General features: G+C 36.4%; 1 protein-coding gene across 1 annotated transcript; it reads left to right on the top strand.

Annotated features, from left to right (window-relative positions):
* Window positions 1-376: 376 nt before the first annotated feature.
* On the top strand, window positions 377-17,701 carry LOC137401596 (RNA polymerase II subunit A C-terminal domain phosphatase-like). The gene is made up of 15 exons (XM_068088022.1): window positions 377-612; window positions 1,023-1,112; window positions 1,480-1,585; window positions 2,163-2,288; window positions 2,709-2,823; window positions 4,336-4,456; window positions 5,787-5,896; window positions 7,334-7,962; window positions 9,436-9,546; window positions 9,889-10,042; window positions 10,492-10,664; window positions 11,902-12,055; window positions 13,635-13,793; window positions 16,184-16,353; window positions 17,560-17,701. Exons 1-15 carry the CDS (start codon window positions 398-400, stop codon window positions 17,635-17,637), a joined length of 2,511 nt encoding a protein of 836 aa, XP_067944123.1. The 5' UTR covers window positions 377-397; the 3' UTR covers window positions 17,638-17,701.
* Window positions 17,702-19,457: the final 1,756 nt, after the last annotated feature.

Here is a 19,457-nt window from a genome sequence, read left to right as displayed (position 1 = left end):
CCTTTGTGTTTTTATTCGTATTCATGTTCCAAAAACATTTAGTTTTAGTGTGTTAAATAAATGTTTATTCTGTTCAGCTTGCGACCTAAAGAGTGTATTGAATTTTGGCCCCTTGTACAATTAAGTTTGACATCCCTGTTTTAGACTGAGGTTTTACTGTCATTTACTGTGTGTAATAAGTTGTCTACTACTTGTCCGAACTTGGCGCGTCATAAGACAACTTCAACAATTGTTGTGGAATTGGAAACGAAGATGGACGTGAGCAGATGATTTCCATAAAAACCCAAAATATGTCTAGTTATCTCGCGACCAATTGGACGAAAGGTTAACTAACCAAAATGTAACGCAGGGGATGTTTTTTCTCTCTGAAGTTGAAGCGCAAACCGATTTCGCGAGCATGTCTGCTGCAGCAGTGAAGGCTTTGTACTCCCCTGCAGGAGCTTCCATAGAAATTGTTAAATGGAAGGTTAGAAAAGGAAGCCAAGTAGATCCGGGATCAGTCCTTATGACATACAAAATAAAAGGAAGAACCGAAATCATGAAGTTGAAGTCTGAGCAGATCGGTGGGGTGGTTGAGTTATTGCGAAAGGAAGGTGATACAGTGCTACCAAGGTAGGCATTAATATTTTGGAATGCACGCTAATAACTAGTTTTAGTGTTGCTTTTGATTTTTTGTGTAAATCTAGTCCCTTTCTGCAGCAAATACACGGCTCGTGCAACACTTGATACCTTCACATGTCCGTTCATAAAGATGTCATTGATGTCGCGCGTGTGATATCATGCGTTTACCAGTTTTTAGTATTTATGCTTGTACTTTGCAAGTTCATTATTTTACATACACTTTTTAGATCTGTGGTCTGTAGGTAAAAAATGTTTAGTAGTTTAGTACATAGCAATTTTACAATGAATTGAGTTGCAGTAGCACCTATGACCTTTGATTTTGCAACTATTCCTTATCAATATGTTTAAAGCTCTAATTATTTGCTAGAAATATACCCTTACGCAGAATTGTTTTTTGACAGACAACAGTTACTACGGCTGGCAGGCTGTAACCATAATATTGTCATTAAAGATTTATGTGCAGAGTGTGGCAAAGACTTGAGAGAAGAGAGGTGCGTATGATATTCGCTGTCGTAGTGATGTTAGTTCAACTCAATTGACATAACCCTTTGGCTTTATCCAAACTCAAATTCCCATAAATGTATGGGCTGTTGATGTCACTATCTGTTTGAGATTATGCCATTATTATTTGAGACTTTTTTAATGTCATGGAAACAATATGGCTTGTTAATAAGTTGAGTGGGCAAGTTGGAAGTCAACTGCGCACACTTACAGCAAGCCAAGGGACATATTCACAATCTCTACGTAATCGGTGATGTAGCTGTATGACTATATTAATTTATGACTCCAAGTAATAACACTAAAGCTAACTTTAGTGATGTTTATGACAGTCGCTCATCCTGCTTCATTACACTCTAGGAAGGAAGTTGTTAGAACTGATGCAGAGGTTGAGTCAAATGCTCATAGCAATAAGGCAAGAGTATCTATGGTGCATAGTATACCGGAGTTGGTGGTTACAGACAAGGTATGTATACTGTATACTCTATCAATAGTGCTAACATAGTGTAGTATCTTCTCTGTCGATACTATATAACGTCCTCAGGAATTGCAACGATATCGCTTCTATTACTGTTACTGTATAACCTCTATTATTGCTATATGATCACTATTATTGTTATTACTATATTGATCACTATTATTGTTATTATGCCATGTCTGTCGCTACTGTAGTTTCACTTCTATGTTATTTATATATAATCTCCATTATTACTTTCGTTACTTTACTACCACCTCTATTTTTATTATGGTGACACCTCTATTGTTGCTGTACTATTATTAGCAATTTTTATTATGGTGACACCTCTATTGTTGCTGTACTATTATTAGCAATTTTTATCATACCATCACCTGTATTGTTGTTAAATTGATACTGTACAATAATGTCTATCATTGTTATATTATCACTTCTATTGTTATTTCAGCATTAGTTCGATTGTCACGATATCATCTCTAAGGCTGCTATGAAACTACCTCAGTTATAGATAACACATTGAGCTCTTTTCATGTAATGCTCTGTATATTCTTATTATTGGCAATCACAGCATGCCGTGGAAATTGGCAAAACAGATATAATACGACTGAGGAGATCAAAGAAGTTGGTTTTGCTTGTTGATTTGGATCAAACTTTGATACACACAACTACTGACAACATCCCAAACAAACTCAAGGTATGATATAAGTGGATCACACTCCTCAAATTATGATTAGAGTGTATCACGCTTTTACAAGTGTAGTTGAAGTTTGACATACTTAGGTACTTTTGCAGGTGATAAATTGACGCTTTTTGTTAGCTTTTTTTAATGCAAGAGCTTTGCTGCGCATGACAAATGTCTAACAAAATAAGATATTCTAGTTGATGTTACTTGAGCAGCCTATTGAAAGAATTCTCAGGATAATGCTGGTGAATCGCAGATTTATTCATCAATTATAATCTACAATGACACCTTAATGTAGGAGCTAATGCTATCTTAGACACTCTTGGACCAACCAATAGATGAAGTTTCTCTGGTTTGTTCGTACTAAAAAACAATCTGATTGAATATATCTTTGAATGAATGTTAATCAACACCTCGTCATGCCTTATTCAGGGAGTGCATCACTTCAGAATGGGTAGAGTCTGGTACCACACCATGTTTAGACCAGGCACAGAGCGTTTTTTGCTCGCTATCTCCAAATTATACGAGCTTCACATTGTTACCTTTGGTAAGTAAGTCAGTTGTGTTGCCACTTAGCAATTTTTTTCATTTTACCTTACCCTCGGCTTAATACCACTCCGCATTAGGATTATGTATTATCTCTTTAAGGCTGATTATATATCTTTGTTTGATTTGCTTGTAACTTGCAAAAGGCTATAAATGAATATATTATTATAGTATTAAACTATATACTGATGTTTTAAGTAGAGGTTTTTTTGACAAAAAACAACAAAGCATTTTGGCAGTCAGTAAACATGCATTAGGTTATGTTTCCTCTTTGATGGTCTGCGGAGTATTGCTACACGTATGCCTCCTTCCTTAGTGATGCATAACTAACAATGGTGTGCTGTGCAGAGTTTAAAGATATGCCATTATTATTACAGGTCTGATTTTATAGTTGTCTATCTTCATTCTCTATATCTATCAGTTAGCAAGATATACTAAGTGATAGATATACAATTATGCTGTATGGGTAATTCTATGAGTTATCTTCTATATTCTCTCACTAGGTGAATGCCCGGCGTTGCGTAGGTAATAAAAAAGTTTTTAGTAACTTATGAATTTGTGAATATGAATATATGAATTGGTTGAATTTAAAGGTTGACTTGCAACAAAATTTACATTACAGTTATGTGGTATCAAAAGATTCACCATGTCTTACTCTGCTGTGTTGTAGGTGCAAAATATGTGGAAATGTGATTATAAGCTCTTAAAAGCTAAAAAACGAACAGTTAATCGCCGCCATCACGAGACTGCCATAGATTAGAATCTCTTTCCAAAACGGCTCAAATGGGACGTAGTTGTACAAGATGGTTTCTGTTTACACTTTCATGCAACCTCATTCGTTGACATATTTTCACAAATATACTTCACGCATTCAATAAAACCATGTCTATTGTCTTTACACGTCTGTTTCATCATCATTGTAATGCTGTCATTTTGAGCACTGATTTCTCATAACCTAGCATAAAAATTAGTTATTTGATGCCAATTAACTGTAATGTGAATTTTGTTGCAAGTCAACTTTTAAGTAACTTAAGTTACTCTAAATCTTTACTATGGTAAAAGCTGTGTCCGTCTTTCTGTCTTGGGAAAAAGAAAAGGATTACGCCTCGCAGTAATCGAACCTGTACATTTGATAATGCATGAGTGTGAAGCCAAGCGCACTACTACTAGGCCACGCAGCCAGCTTTGCATGACAGGAAATACTTGAAATCTTTACACATCATGATTTCTCAGGCAATCAGGATCTTCAAGCTTGCTAGAATAAACAATTATTCCATAGTTGCACAAGGTTTCACGTGGCATAGTGGTTAGTGCGCCTGTCTACAACACTGGATTTTCTGAGTTCAATCCTACTTGAAGGGGTTTTGTCTTTGCTATAACTTTTATCGCTATAGCTCGTCATACGGATGACAGATTTGACAGATACAGTCATACTTTATTAGAGGAATGTCTATGTATACATGTACTAATCTATTATTAGCCTTTGGTTTACTTGTCGCATACTGACCTGCAGGGGTGAGGGAGTATGCTCATACTGTTGTTAAGATTATGGATAAAGAAGGGAAATATTTCTCGCACAGGATTCTCTCTAGAGATGAACTTTTGGATGGCAATACAAAGAAAGCCAATCTCAAGTATGCAATTGATAGCTTTTCTTACCTATTACTGTAAGCCTGTTTTAGCAAGTACTGCTCTTATCTTGTCATCTGGCATTAGGGTGTCAATGTATTTATTTGATAATTCTTCTATACAATATATACAAAATCCTGTACAAGAATATATACATATCATAAACCCTCTAATTGAACGCCACCTCTATTTGAATGCTACCTCTATTTGACTGCCACTATAGAGGAAGGGTTGAAAAATAGAGTGCCATGGCGTTCAATTAGAGGTTTTATGGTATATAAGAAATCGGTTGATTTGAACAAACCTCTTATTCTCTTACACTTTTCATTAATTCATTTTGAAATTGGTTTTATCATTGTCACATCTGTCATATATTCGGGCAAATTTTCTTAGAAAATCACACTGTAATTTATTGTGCAGCCTAAAAACCTATCGTAACTCCATAAACCATTGTAGGTAATTTATTAAATGTATTATTAATCTGCATTATATAAAATTATCTCAAAACTGCAAAACTAATAATAAATGTAACTATAAAACTAAATTAGCAAAAGAAAAATGAGTAAAAAGAGGTTTTTATTGATATTTTAGCCGTAAAGACATAAATAAATATGGCCAATTATAAGCTATGCGTATGTTCAGAGGTTAAAATGATAATAGAGATATTCAGTGTAACTTCCTCTAACTTAGTGTAGTAATTTTAAACTGATTCAACTAACATATTTGTTTTTTGTATATGTTGTACATTTAATTTTAATATTTACTTACGAAACTACAATCTTGTGAAGTATTTTAAATGTTCTAAATGTTTTGAATTTCACACGGTTCGACACCTGTCACAATGTTTGACACCTGTCACACTGTTCAACACATGTCACACCGTTCGACAACTGTTACACCGCTTGACACCTTTCACACTGTTCGATACCTGTCACCTGTTCTACGCTAGTTTACACTTACGGTTTTATATTTTTAGTTTGCTTTTTCGTGATACTCAAAAACGCTTTTGTGAAAAAGTCAATGGCAAAAAAGATTAAACATTCAGCATATATCTTTTTATAACAAGCTGGTTTTTGAAGTGAGATACGACAAACATAAATGCTCACGACACAACCAATAAATAAAAAATATTTTTTTATTGAAAAATAATTACAATATACTATTGGTCAGGCGAGTATGAAAAGTTGCTTTAGACCGACACTTAGTTGCAGAAGACCTAAGATTTTTAAGGTTGGCCAGCATCAATTCATGAGCAAACTTTCTGATTGTGTTTTACTGGGAAAGATTTGTGCTGCTCCTTGTGATATGCAGATACAAATGTATTGCCTTTTGTAGGTCTCTCTTTCCGTGTGGAGATGATATGGTGGCTATCATAGATGACCGGGAAGATGTCTGGAACTACAGCGAGAATGTTATTCCAGTTCTACCTTATAAATTTTTCACAGGTACAATTACTAATTAATAAGTTTGGAAAGGGTAAAAGTCACATGCTCACAAACACATGAGCACATTGTGCGGACGTGTGACATAATTTCAGGTGATCAATACATACGATCATTGTTGTCAGAGGTCTATCTTTTTGAGACAATTCTCATTTAGTGATTGATTTGTTTTACTAAATGTTAGAGTACAATGGACCCCGCCATACGATTTAAATTCATTCCAGTGCTGGAATCATAAAGTGAAAATGTCATATAGAGGAGTATAGAAAACCATAGTAATTATATAATGCAAACATCCCCTTGCAAAAAACATCAAAAGTTTATATACGTACATATTGAAAATTAGTACCAAAAATAATATATTAACTTTAGTAATTATAGTTACCACTTTGTAAGGCAAAAAAAATTGTATAACAGGGACATGGTAACCCGAGGGCGCACTGTACTTAACTTGAAGGTCTGTCTCCATTGTTTAATTTTATGATGTGCCTATAGCTTGTTAGTAGTCTACTATCATGTTCAGCGCACTTGATTTCAAGTTAACAGACTCAGTAAATTCTTCATCCAGTTGCTCTTTTTACTGTAATACATGTATTTAGGGTGGAGGTTTGCAATGTTCTTGTTGTTAGTGCTTTTGTTGAGTTGAAAAACCCATGACAAGCTGAAGATATTGTGCGCAAGTGCAAATATCTTGTTGTTGTATTGAATTTTCAGAAAGATCAAACTTGGAAAAACTGGTATGCTATCTATTTTATTCCTTTATTGTTCATTTTATTCATAGAGCTGTCTACAATTTTATTTTTAGTTGTATATTTGGTTTGTGTAGAAGAAAGAGTAGACAATTTTTAGAGACTAGTAATTTACTCTCAGGTACATGATCATCATAGATATGCCGAAATTGGGACCAAGAAAGGTTTTACGCTATTGTGTGAAGCGCAAAAGCGTAAAATCTTTCTTGCATCCTGAAAATGGTTTGAGTTTCCATTCAGTATCAGGAAACATACCTTTCATAAAGGGCTCAAGGAGATCCCTTGACAGTATCCACTCTAAGAATATAGTAGCTATATGTCTTGTAGCAAATTAGTGTTTGCGTACCCACCAGATATACAACAGTGATCAGTTATACATAGTTTCTTAGTTACTACATTTTCATGCAAAGCATTGCTTGATGGAAATTTCAAAGTTTTGTTATTACCATTGGTTACGTAGCACTTGCCAGAAAGGCGCTTTTTGCGAAACCTGTTACTAAAGACACCTGACGGTTTTTATTTCAACACTAGGTAAATTGTATACAAATCATGCATGAGAAAAAGTCAACTGGAATACGTTTTTCAGCCGAGATTCTGATCGAGTTCACGCATCAAAGGGCTATACACCAGTACCTGTCCAATCCCATCTAAACATTGGTCATATTGCTAATTATGTTTTGTGCCGGTTTAGGCACTGGTGACATCAATGCACCCAATAAGCCCTTGGGAGCACCACTTCCTCCTAGTCAGTCAACTCAGGCAACCAGTGCTGAAGGCTCCATACCAGTGAAAGCTGTCGATGCAGAACCAAATAAGCCAGTGCAAGGTGTGGTCAGCGGTCAAACACCTGTTAACGATGTGCTAAATGCTCCCAGCCACTCAAGCAAGAGGATGGCGGATGAGATAGAGTCACCTCTGTGCAAAAAACAAAAATGTATTATAAGATCTGATGATGTTGAAAGTAAGGAGTGTAACAAACCTGAACCACCAAACCTGTCTGAAGATATCAGCAAGACAGAGGATCAACCTGAAACTAAACCTGAGAGTTCATCTAGTGACGGTGACAAAGAAGATGATGAGGTGAAGGTAGAGTCGTGTAAGAAAACTCTGAGTGATAATGAGGGGTCTGAGGATGCAAACACTTCGGAAAAAAATAGCAAAAAAAAGACAGGCTCGGACGATCGAAATCAGGAGTCGACGAGTGAAGATGTCGTTGGAGAGAGTAGAGAAGGAAAGAAGGGTCTGAGTGGTGCTAAGGGTGCGAAGACGGAGGAGGTCGAGCAGGAGGTTGAATGGCCAGATGATGACGACTACCTTGAAGTTAGTTGTGTGCATATACAATGCTGTACCTACTCAATAATATACCTCTAAAGTATTGTAGCCATATAATATTTGGACCACCCAATATTTATCCATAACATATTGTACCTATGCAATACTGTACTTAATCAGTATTGTAGCTACACATTAATATCTATTTAGCTTCACAATAATGTATTCGTGTTCTGTTGTGCTCATGTAGTATTATACCTACAAAATGTTGTCTCCATGCAGTAATGTATACTTGGAATATTGTACCCATGTAGTATTATATCTATATAGTTTTGTTCTTTGCATTGTGCCTGTGAAATATTGTACCTACACAATATTGTACCAATACAGCCATGTGTACATGGTATGTAGCCAAGCAGCGTTGCACCCACATGTGTATCATACATTAATGTATGTAACCATACAGTCTTGTAGCTATAATGGTACTACATGTTTCAAGCACTTCAGTACTTTGTAAACTATGTAAAATATTTTATCCATATAGTATCACACCATATCATATCATACCATATATTTATCCCATATATCCATATCATAGCATATATCTATACCATAGCATACCATGTATATATACCATATCATACCATATATCCATATCATACCATATATCCATATCATACCATATATATATACCATATCATACCATATATCTATACCATATCATATATCCATTCATATCATATATCCATTCATACCATATATCCATATCATACCATATATCCATATCATACCATATATCTATACCATATCATACCATATATCTCTACCATATCATACTATATATCTATACCATATCATACCATATATCCATATCATACCATATACCTATACCATATCATACCATATATCGATATTATACCATCTAACCATATCATACCATATATCCATATCATACCATCTAACCATACCATGCCCAAAGAATGTGTGCCTATATTTTACACTCATAAGTACGATATCATTACTTGAATTTACTACATACTATATCAATCATAATCATGTGGATCCTGTTCAACTCTTTGTGCTACAGAAATGTTATTCATTGCTTGTAATTCATTAGGTATAGCCCAAACATCCCTGCTGTGTTCATTTGGTATAGCCTAAACAACCCTCCTGTGTTCATTAGGTATAGCCCAAACAACCCTGCTGTGTTCATTTGGTATAGCCTAAACAACCCTCCTGTGTTCATTAGATATAGCCCAAACAACCCTGAAGTGTTCATTAGGTATAGCCCAAACAACCCTGCTGTGTTCATTAGATATAGCCCAAACAACCCTCCTGTGTTCATTAGGTATAGCCCAGACAACCCTGAAGTGTTCATTAGGTATAGCCCAAACAAACCTGCTGTGTGCAGTTCTCCCAGTGAAGCTCTGTGCACAAAGCCGTACCTCGTCAGTACCTCATGTTGTTAGTAATTATTGACCCAGACTTACACTATTTAATAATGATAAAGCTGGCTTGTAGAGACTGACTGAAATTCTTGTGGAAGTCCATGCTTGTTTCTACAAAGAAGAGAATGGAATGGGAACCGAAGGTCGGAAGGTGTCATCTGTTCTTTCTGACCACTGCAAGCAGGTGCTTAGCTGCTGTCGTCATTATAGTATCTTTGTTGATGAATATCTATTAAATTCAGCTTAGATAAACCTTTATGGGTTCGAAAGGAGGTTTTGCATGTATTGGAACTTGATGTGATTCAAGAAAGTGCTTTAATTTGTATGTTTCTCAAATAATAGAAACTTTCAAACAAATGGTCTTATTGCCGTGACAAATGCAATTTTGTAATTTGATACTTGATAAATTTCCTAGCCATAAGAAAATCAAACAGGTCACAAGAAAGACGCTATGCAACATATTTGAGGACAAGATGTAGGACTAATTCTCTGTCTGCTATGTAGCTTGAGGTACATCTGATTTCAGGTGCTGGAAGGTTGTGTGCTGGCCTTTAGTGGGCTCTTTCCCCAGTCTCAATCCCTTTTCCACAGCACCGCCTACGCCATTGCCACCAAGCTGGGGGCAAAGGTCACTGTGAACGTTGAAGATAATGTCACACATCTGGTTGCTTCTAGGCTTGGTAAGTGAGGGATTCATGGCAGAATGAGTCATTCGTAAGAATGGAGTCAATCATCTGTCATGAGTTGACCACTTTTGACAAGGAAACATGCTATTTGCTAGATGTTATTGCCTGTTGCAAGGAGAGTTGCTATTTGCTAGATGTTATTGTCTGTTGCAAAGAGAGTTGCTATTTGCTAGATGTTATTGCTTGTTGCAAGGAGAGTTGCTATTTGCTAGATGTTATTGTCTGTTGCAAAGACAGTTGCTATTTGCTAGATGTCATTTCTCTTCCTGCGAAGAGAATTACTATTTACTAGATGTTATTGTCTGTTGCAAAGAGAGTTGCTATTTGCTAGATGTCATTTCTCTCTCTCTGCGAAGAGAATTACTATTTACTAGATATCATTGCTCAATGTAAAGAGAATTCCTATTATAGCACTTTCAACTGACCACTTTGACAATTTGCAGGTACAAAAAAAGTACGACAGGCTGCTGGCAATGAAAATTGCACTATCGTCCATCCAGACTGGTTGTGGCTATCTTGGTATAAGATGAAACGGGAGAATGAGCTTCTGCATATTCTATCTAAAGACAATGAGATCCCCGAGCCCAAGAGTAACAACTTTTCCGTCATGTGCGGGGCAAGTGCTTACAAGTTCTTTTAACAGCAAAGATTTAACTTAAATTCATCTCAGGGGGCAACTTTGTTTTTTATGTGTCTAATTTGAAGTCATATCATTTCCTTATAATACTTTCAAATTAATTCTCTGATCGATGTTAATCGCCAGCAACCACTAAGGGATATCGACCAAGAACTAACTTTGTTGTTGTCCAAAAACATGGCTATGTACAAAAAGTTTTATATGAACTTGGATTTAGTCATGTGTTGTAAGTAAGTAGAAACCTGTGAGAAATGTTTATAAACATCTCTAAATTCCATTTTAAAGCATTTTCAACCTATTAGAACTCTATTCTGAAAGTGTTTCATTGCATAGAAATGAACAAAACATTTTCTTGACCTTTTCTGTCATTTAAAACTAGTATGCTGGCAGTCGTGTGCCCATGAGAGATCATTGTGTAATAAGTATGCGTACAATAATTCCTCAAAGCAGCAAGGTGGTCGAGCGCTGCTGTTGGTAGTGTGGCTGGCTGTTAAACCGATTATCTGAGTTTGATTACCGTGCGATGCATTTTTTCTGTAACTCTAATCGTGGCTACAGACAGACAGACATCCGGATGGAAATACCGACGGACACGGCTCTTACTATAGTAAAGATTGTGTTCCTGGCCTCGACAATCCTTTTATCAGTCTTTAGTGAAAATTAGAAGTGAATTTCTATGACAACAGTTTGGTTGTACATACATTCGGTTGCGACTGAAATTTTCCTCATAGAGTCAAGACAGATTTATGATGTTATATATTTACATAGATAGTCAATCTTGCATTTTTATCAACTGCTAATGTGACAAGATGTTGCTGTTTACCGATTGTTATTTCTTTAATGGTGGTTAAACTTGGTCATATTAGTTTCAATCACATGCATTTGCGTTTTCACAAGATATAAATACTTTTTATTGAACTATAGTTGTACTTTAGGTAATTGTAAGGAGAACTTTTATATATGTCATTTTTTATAATCTGCTCGCAATGGTGAAATGTTTTTTTCATCCAGACCGCCGGAATGCTATTTGATTTTCATGACGATATGATTCCATGTTTATTAATATGTTATGATGCTGCTACATAAGTTTCAGTAATTTGCTTGTTCCTCAATTCATCAATACGATGGTTCATTCACGAGGCAGCAGGAGGGATTATATAGGAGACTAGCCTGTTCAGTCTCATCATTTTTCTGACACCTTGTTGTGGTCTCTTAGAAGTATGATCCCTCCTTTGGGAGGAAGAGAAAGCTGCCGGCGGCAGTCGATGAAGAAGAGATACGACGGGCGCAGATGACTGATGTAGATATCGACTATCAACCAGGTTGTAACGATGATACGGTTATATTTGAGGATGACGAGCAACTTGAAGGTGAGTATATATTTGTGATTTCTGAGTACCTATATCTTGATATTCCATGTATATCCTGATATTCCGTGTATATCCTGATATTCCGTGTATATCCTGATATTCCGTGTATGTCCTGATATTCCGTGTATATCCTGATATTCCGTGTATATCCTGATATTCCTTGTATATCCTGATATTCCTTGTATATCCTGATATTCCGTGTATATCCTGATATTCCTTGTATATTCTGATATTCCGCGTATATCCTGGTTATTTATAGAATTCAGAGTCAGCATCCTTGTACATAATTAATATTATTGTTGTAACTAGTCTATTCTGGTACCAAGACCTCTTATGTAGCCTATTATAATGTTAAACTGCAAAGTCTATGTGCCATAGATCTTACTTATGCCATAGATCTCACTTATGCCATAGATCTCACTTATGCCATAGATCTCACTTATGCCATAGATCTCACTTATGCCATAGATCTCACTTATGCCATAGATCTCACTTATGCCATAGATCTCACTTATGCCATAGATCTCACTTATGCCATAGATCTCACTTATGCCATAGATCTCACTTATGCCATAGATCTCACTTATGCCATAGATCTCACTTAGGCCTACTTAAGATCTCATTTTTAAGTTATATTTCTTGCTGTTTTTGGGCATCTAGAATAAGTAATATGTCCAGTCATGACTTTATATACTTTCTATAAATTTGTGATTTTTTTCGACATTGCTTTATAAAACATAGCACCTGCTAGGGCCTCTCATAAAGTTCTACACCTGTTAATACTTCTCATAAAACATAGCACCTGCTAGGACCTCTCATAAAGTTCTACACTTATTAATACTTTCCATGAAACAGCACCTGCTCAGACCGCTCATAAAGTATGCGTTCTGTTCGCACCTCTCCTAAGGCATAGAACCTTTTTTAAATTCTCCTGTGGCTGGTGCCTGTTCCTGCCTCTCACAAAACTTGACAAACGTTCGCATCTCTGACAAAGTATGGCACCAATTTAGGCTATTCGTAGTATATAATACTTGTTCAGACTTGTCATAAAGCAGGGTGCTTGTTCATACCTGTCATACAGTATGGCTCTTCCTTAGGTCTTCCATGACACATGACTTCTGATCATACCACTGATAAAACATCAGGTCTGTTCAAACTCCTTTCAAGGCTTGGCCTCATCTCAGACCTCTTTCAGTCTACCAGCTTCTTTGACCACTCTTAAAATATGGTACTCATTTATACCTGTTGACACCTGCTTATACCGTTCCTTAAATATAGCACTTGTTTAGACATTTCATAAACCAAGACATCTGCTCAAACTCATAAAAAAGCCACCTGTTCAGAGTCCTCAAAAGCGTATCAAGTGATCACACATCATCATTTTTTTTTGCTCTGTAAATTTTGAAAAATATTGACAGAATTTTTACTCTCTCATTCATCTTATCACAACAAATTTTACCTACTGGTATGTTCAGGATATCAAATCTCTCTCTGCTGAGTTAGTAACAGCTGTTGATGGTCATCTGTAGCCATATTCCTTAAGAGTTGTATGCTATTTGCTAATAATTTTCTCACACAGACACTGATGAAAAATTACCTCGGCGATTTTCGGACACAGTTAATCCGATGATGGCCTTTGACCAGGAAGATTTACGTGACATGGACGCTGAGGTTGACGATGCATTTGGTGATACCTCTTCCTCGGAGAGTGACAATGAGAGTCGAGACATTGAGCTTCGTGAGTCAGTTACTGTGTCTAGTTAATCTCTGAGCTGTGTATATCTATATATATGTACCACGACTTGCATAAATTCAAAATATTTGAGCTTCATGAGTCGGTTACTGTGTCTAGTTAATCTCTGAGCTGTGTATATCTATATATATGTACCATGACTTGCATAAATCTAAAATATTGTGCACCATTACGTATTTTAATATCAGAATTTTTTTGTATTTTTAGGAACAAAACTTTTACCTTTTATAGAACTAAGTAGTTCTGCTAAACCACAGTTTTCAGAACATTTGAAAGTGCTAAATACCTTTCAGTTGGATAAGCTTACAAAAACAGATTTTTAAAAGCTTTTAAACTGATTTTTAAAAGCTTTATTGTAAAATATTTAGAAACGATTGTTATTAGTCTATCTATTTGTAAAATTCTGATCTTGCAATCTTGCTTGAAACCATTGCACTGAGGAGATAAATATAGGCGGTAATTAAATTGCTTAGTAAAAGATCACTTTGTATCGGTCTCGAACTCGCCACATTCAGCTGTAGACGTTGGTGTTGTCAGTAGGCCAACAATACTACCTGCGCTAATCGACATCCTTCTAAAATTTTAGAATAATTTTTACTATAATAAGAGCGGTGTTCTGTGATGTTAAAAATCCTCACATGATGGAAAAGTTATAAGAACAGACTGCCAGAGCTCCACACGTTACTTACAGGGTTTTTATGTGTAAAATCAAGTTCACTTCAAGCAATGCTTGGCTCAATTGGTAATCTTAGAACTTTGGCTTTCTATATAATCGCTTGCATTAAGGTCAATTGCCCTCAATGAACGCGTTTTATACCTTCATAAATTGTTACCATGAAAGCAGTGTAGCAATTAGCGTTGAAAATAAAGGAAATTTTGAGCAACTCCGGTCTCCATGCTAGTACAGTATTAGATACACTTTAAATTAACTTAGTTTACATATTATTTATTTCGTGCACATTTTATATTTCTGTAAGTTTCTTTACTTATTCTTATGAACTATTCTTATTACTTATTCTTATTCTTAATGTTTTGAGAAATTTCAGATTTTGTATGTTGAAAATTTTTTTGTAAGTTGAAAATTACTTTGTAAGTTGAAAATTACTTTGTATGTTGAAAATTACTTTGTATGTTGAAAATTACTTTGTATATTGAAAATTACTCTGTATGTTGAAAATTACTCTGTATGTTGAAAATTACTTGGTATGTTGAAAATTACGCTGTATGTTGAAAATTATTGAAAGAAGTCTTTGCCTGTTGCAAGGCTCACTGCTAGTATAATCATAAATACTTACGCCGTATCACAACTACATGCTCTCAGCGTTGACATTTTTGTTGTTGTTAAGGTTGAATCCATTAATCTCTAATCACCTGGAACTATATGTATTATACAATTGCTCCTCTGAGGACTGACTGTCTTCAGAATACTGGTGGGCGACAAAAGTTCTACATATTAGTCCCTGATAACAGTTAATGACCACTCTTCTCTATAGACTAAAAGCTGAAGTGTTCAAGGGCTAACTGGCAGGAGAAAATTTTATTGCATTAATATCAGCGATAACATTACTGATTGGGGTTTCAATAAGATTTTTGTGTAATTTCGGTTTAACAGGTTTAACAAATAACAGGTTTCATGAAGATTTTCAAGTCGTGAAAATAAAAGGAAAGATTGCAATTTTTGCAAAATGCGGACCATAAACCTATATAGTTATATATTAAAAAATGGTCACTTTCAAAATTAGATTACCTAAAACTGTCCTTTCAAAATCCTCAATCAGGAAAGTATAACATGCGTCTATAGGTTTTTAACAAATAACTTCTGAAAATAGCTAATATTTTTGAGCAGATTTTAAAATTTCCTACCTGTCTGAAGGAAGAGTTTCTTGCTAGTGGACTCCTCAAGATGTACACACAAGCTGGTGTAATTGTATGCCATCGCTAGAAAGGTAATGTGGACTTATAAATACGGCGCAGACTTTTTCAGTAGTTGCGGAATCTGCTTCGACCTTGCGTTATAATTATTTGCCGTGTTGGGTAACTGTAACAACGCAGCGTGGCGACTAGATGGTGAAAGTGTATATGAATAGTGGCTAAAAGAAGTGTGTTTGTGTCGTGGTCATGTATTGGCTGATCATCAGCATTGACATCCTCTATCACACCTCTGTGTTTAGCCGAAAACATGATCGCCTTATGTCATTGCTTGAAGCTTGCGTTTTGGTCTCCAAAAATTTCTTTTTCTTCTACTTTCAAAGCTATTGCTGAAAATAAAGTATCGTGGTTATATTGGTAAATAGATGTAATTTTAAACTGCTCCGAGTTAACCTTTAAGAATACCTCTTGCTTTTTATACATCTTGCTACTCTCTTCTGTTGAAGGTAAGAAAGTCCTGTCATCAGATGAACACGACTCGGACTCTGAAGAGTCACTCAGTAATGACTATCCTAAGGGCTGGGGACCCAGGGTCAAATCAAGGTCACCGCATGACCTCTATGATGAATTGGCTGAGGAAGACTACTTGCACTTGCAGGAGGCAGCAGAGAACAGTGTAAGCTCAACTGTTAAATGCCTTTACATTTGACAGTTGCAACTATTGTATGTGCTAGGGTCAATAGTCATAGTCTATGTTTGCTGATAGTTATTATACTTCCACCTCTGCACCCTCACCCACCCTTTTTTACAGTAGGCGCTCCTACTAAGTAAATAATCCACTCCAGAAACGTTTAAGTTATAAGAACAGTAGAATACATATAATTTGTCTCATCTATTCCAAGATTTCCCCAAACTCATCCCTTTGTCCATGCCAAAGGAAAAACTTGACTCAATTCTTTTGATTTGTGAGCTGTCCTATAACTGCAGTATTGTTGGTTAACATCGAAAACCTCCTCCTTTTTATGATCAATCTCACTGGTTTTAAAAACCATGATTTCGGTAATTTTTACAACAAGTTGATGGGCACTGCACATTTTCGACGTTCATTTACAACGATTATCTTGTTTTTTCTAAACAGTTAAGTTCTATTCTTCAAAGTAAAACTAATAACAAATATTTTATACGCCTACAATAAAGCAATACAGCAAAATATTTTTACTATACATAGTGGCACTACCTATTCATGTCTATCTGCATCCAGGGGTCAAGGTTAAGATAAAAGATTATTTTCGACGATACTCCAACGCTCTAACACCTGCACCAATTGATCGACTTTGTATTCATGAGCAATTACGCAGATGTCCTATTCTCTGTTTTGTCGACACATCTGATGATCTATTACGACGAACTAGAATGTCTTAAAAGTTGCATATATATAATAGATATAACGCTATATGTGCACCGTTTTCTCTCGCAAGTGTGGCGAGATATGTTACCATTCAAATCGAATTGGAGAACTTGCCCGACTGACACTTTACGCTATATGGAATTATTTATGTAATACGAAGCAAAAACTTTGCATGCTTTTTTTACGTTATCTGGAATTTACGTTATATGGGGTATAAATTATAGGAGCGTCTACTGTATCTCTATCACCACCTCTCCCTCTGTACCTCCACTGTATATCTCTATCACCACCTCCCCCTCTGTACCTTCACTGTATATCTCTATTACCACCTCTCTCTCTGTACCTTCACTGTATATCTCTATCACCACCTCTATCTCTGTACCATCACTCGCGCTGCATGCAATTTCTAAGACTTGTCTGCACCTGTTAGAGAGGCTGATCAACCCTAAAATATTTCACTGAAATCTATTTTAGCCAATGGAGATAAACAGTTCTGACGAGGAAGACAATTTGATGGCTGCTCAAATTGACAAAGCATTCCAAGACGTATGAATGGTCGAATGTTCACCTATGCTGTATATAGTCTCTCTATGTCTATGTAAATACATGTATATTAAGCCACTTTTGCTTTGGGCTTTCCTAAAAGTCTCTTCATTTGTTTATGTGTCTCTTTTCATCATTCTGTCTCATGTTTGTACACTTCCACTTTTCTATCCTTTCTAACCCTCATATTTTTCTATCCACCCATTGGCTGAGTGGTTTATCAACCTGAGTGATCAACCTGTTGGCTGAGTGGTTTATCAACCTGAGTGATCGACCTGTTGGCTGAGTGGTTTATCAACCTGAGTGATCAACCTGTTGGCCGAGTGGTTTATCAACCTGAGTGATCGACCTGTTGGCTGAGTGGTTTATCAACCTGAGTGATCGACCTGTTGGCTGAGTGGTTTATCGACCTGATTGATCGGCCTGTTGGCTGAGTGGTTTATCAACCTGAGTGATCAACCTGTTGGCTGAGTGGTTTATCAACCTGAGTGATCGACCTGTTGGCTGAGTGGTTTATCGACCTGATTGATCGGCCTGTTGGCTAAGAGGTTTATCAATCTGAGTGATCGACCTGTTGGCTGAGAGGTTTATCAACTTGAGTGATCGACCTGTTGGCTGAATGGTTTATCAACCTGAGTGATCGACCTGTCGGCTGAGTGGTTTATCAACCTGAGTGATCGACCTGTTGGCTGAGTGGCTTATCAACCTGAGTGATCGACCTGTTGGCTGAGTGGTTTATCAACCTGAGTGATCGACCTGTTGGCTAAGTGGTTTATCAACCTGAGTGATCGGCCTGTTGGCTGAGTGGTTTATCAACCTGAGTGATCGACCTGTTGGCTGAGTGGCTTATCGACCTGAGTGATCGGCCTGTTGGCTAAGTGGTTTATCAACCTGAGTGATCGACCTGTTAGCTGGGTGGTTTATCAACCTGAGGGGACCATTTAATCACTACCTCCTAGATTAAATGAGTTTATAGAATAGTGCTTCATAGCTTTATTTAGGTTTGGAGTTGTCTTGTTTATGCATTTAAATCTTTTTTTAATTTTGATTAGTTTGACTGATGACTCAAGGTTTTGAGAGGAACGGGGTTTTATAAGGTCATGAGCGAAGGGGTTAGTGTCATTTATAGTCAACGGAAGGACTCAAAATTATTTATAATGATCACTATGTAATGGCTAAGCCGAGTGAACTTCGTGATATGCCATTCATGAAGGAACTATTATCAGCGAGTAGGAAAACCGAGTATGTATCTTTCATCTAATTAATGCACGGTAAGTTGCAATGGCAGGATTGCATGTATAGAACAAATACCCCAGAACAAATACCCCAGTATGGTGGTGCACTCTTGTAATCCAACTACTTGGAAGCTAGGTGTGGTGGTATATTATATTGAGTGTTTTTCCCATACCACCGAGTCTTTACCACACGCTTGGTATATAGTACACTATTTCTACCGCTATTAGCAATAGCTCGTTATCGAGCTGGAGACACGAAGTGTCTGCTAGACAACCCTAGATACTATTTTAAATAAAACTCTTAGCTAAACAATAGGAGCTAGTTATTGTCTGCTTCTTAGCAGCTTAATATTTTTTGGAGGTTTTTGGCTAGTGTATTCCGAAGATAACCTGTTTGTTATTGCCACTTTTATACCCTAATCAAGTTTTTAAGAACTTTAACATACATGTACATGTCTCGTACATGTATGTTTCGTTTGTCTTGAAATGGATGATAAAAACAGACTTTGGTGTTCTTGCAATAGTTGATAGCGTAAACAGACAGGCAATAAACAAAAGGAGGTTCTTGAGACCTGATCCTATCCTTCCTCTGAG

Source organism: Watersipora subatra, chromosome 8 (genome assembly GCF_963576615.1).
Source record: "Watersipora subatra chromosome 8, tzWatSuba1.1, whole genome shotgun sequence".
NCBI lineage: Eukaryota > Metazoa > Bryozoa > Gymnolaemata > Cheilostomatida > Watersiporidae > Watersipora > Watersipora subatra.
Note: the sequence above shows the minus strand (reverse complement) of the source record. Positions and strands in the feature narration are given on the sequence as shown.

Coding starts and splice junctions, on each gene's coding strand:
- LOC137401596 (XM_068088022.1), top strand. CDS start 398: ATGTCTGCTGCAGCAGTGAAGGCTTTGTACTCCCCTGCAGGAGCTTCC. Junction 2,824..4,335: donor GCTTCACATTGTTACCTTTG/GTAAGTAAGTCA, acceptor ACTGACCTGCAG/GGGTGAGGGAGTATGCTCAT. Junction 10,043..10,491: donor TCTGGTTGCTTCTAGGCTTG/GTAAGTGAGGGA, acceptor GACAATTTGCAG/GTACAAAAAAAGTACGACAG.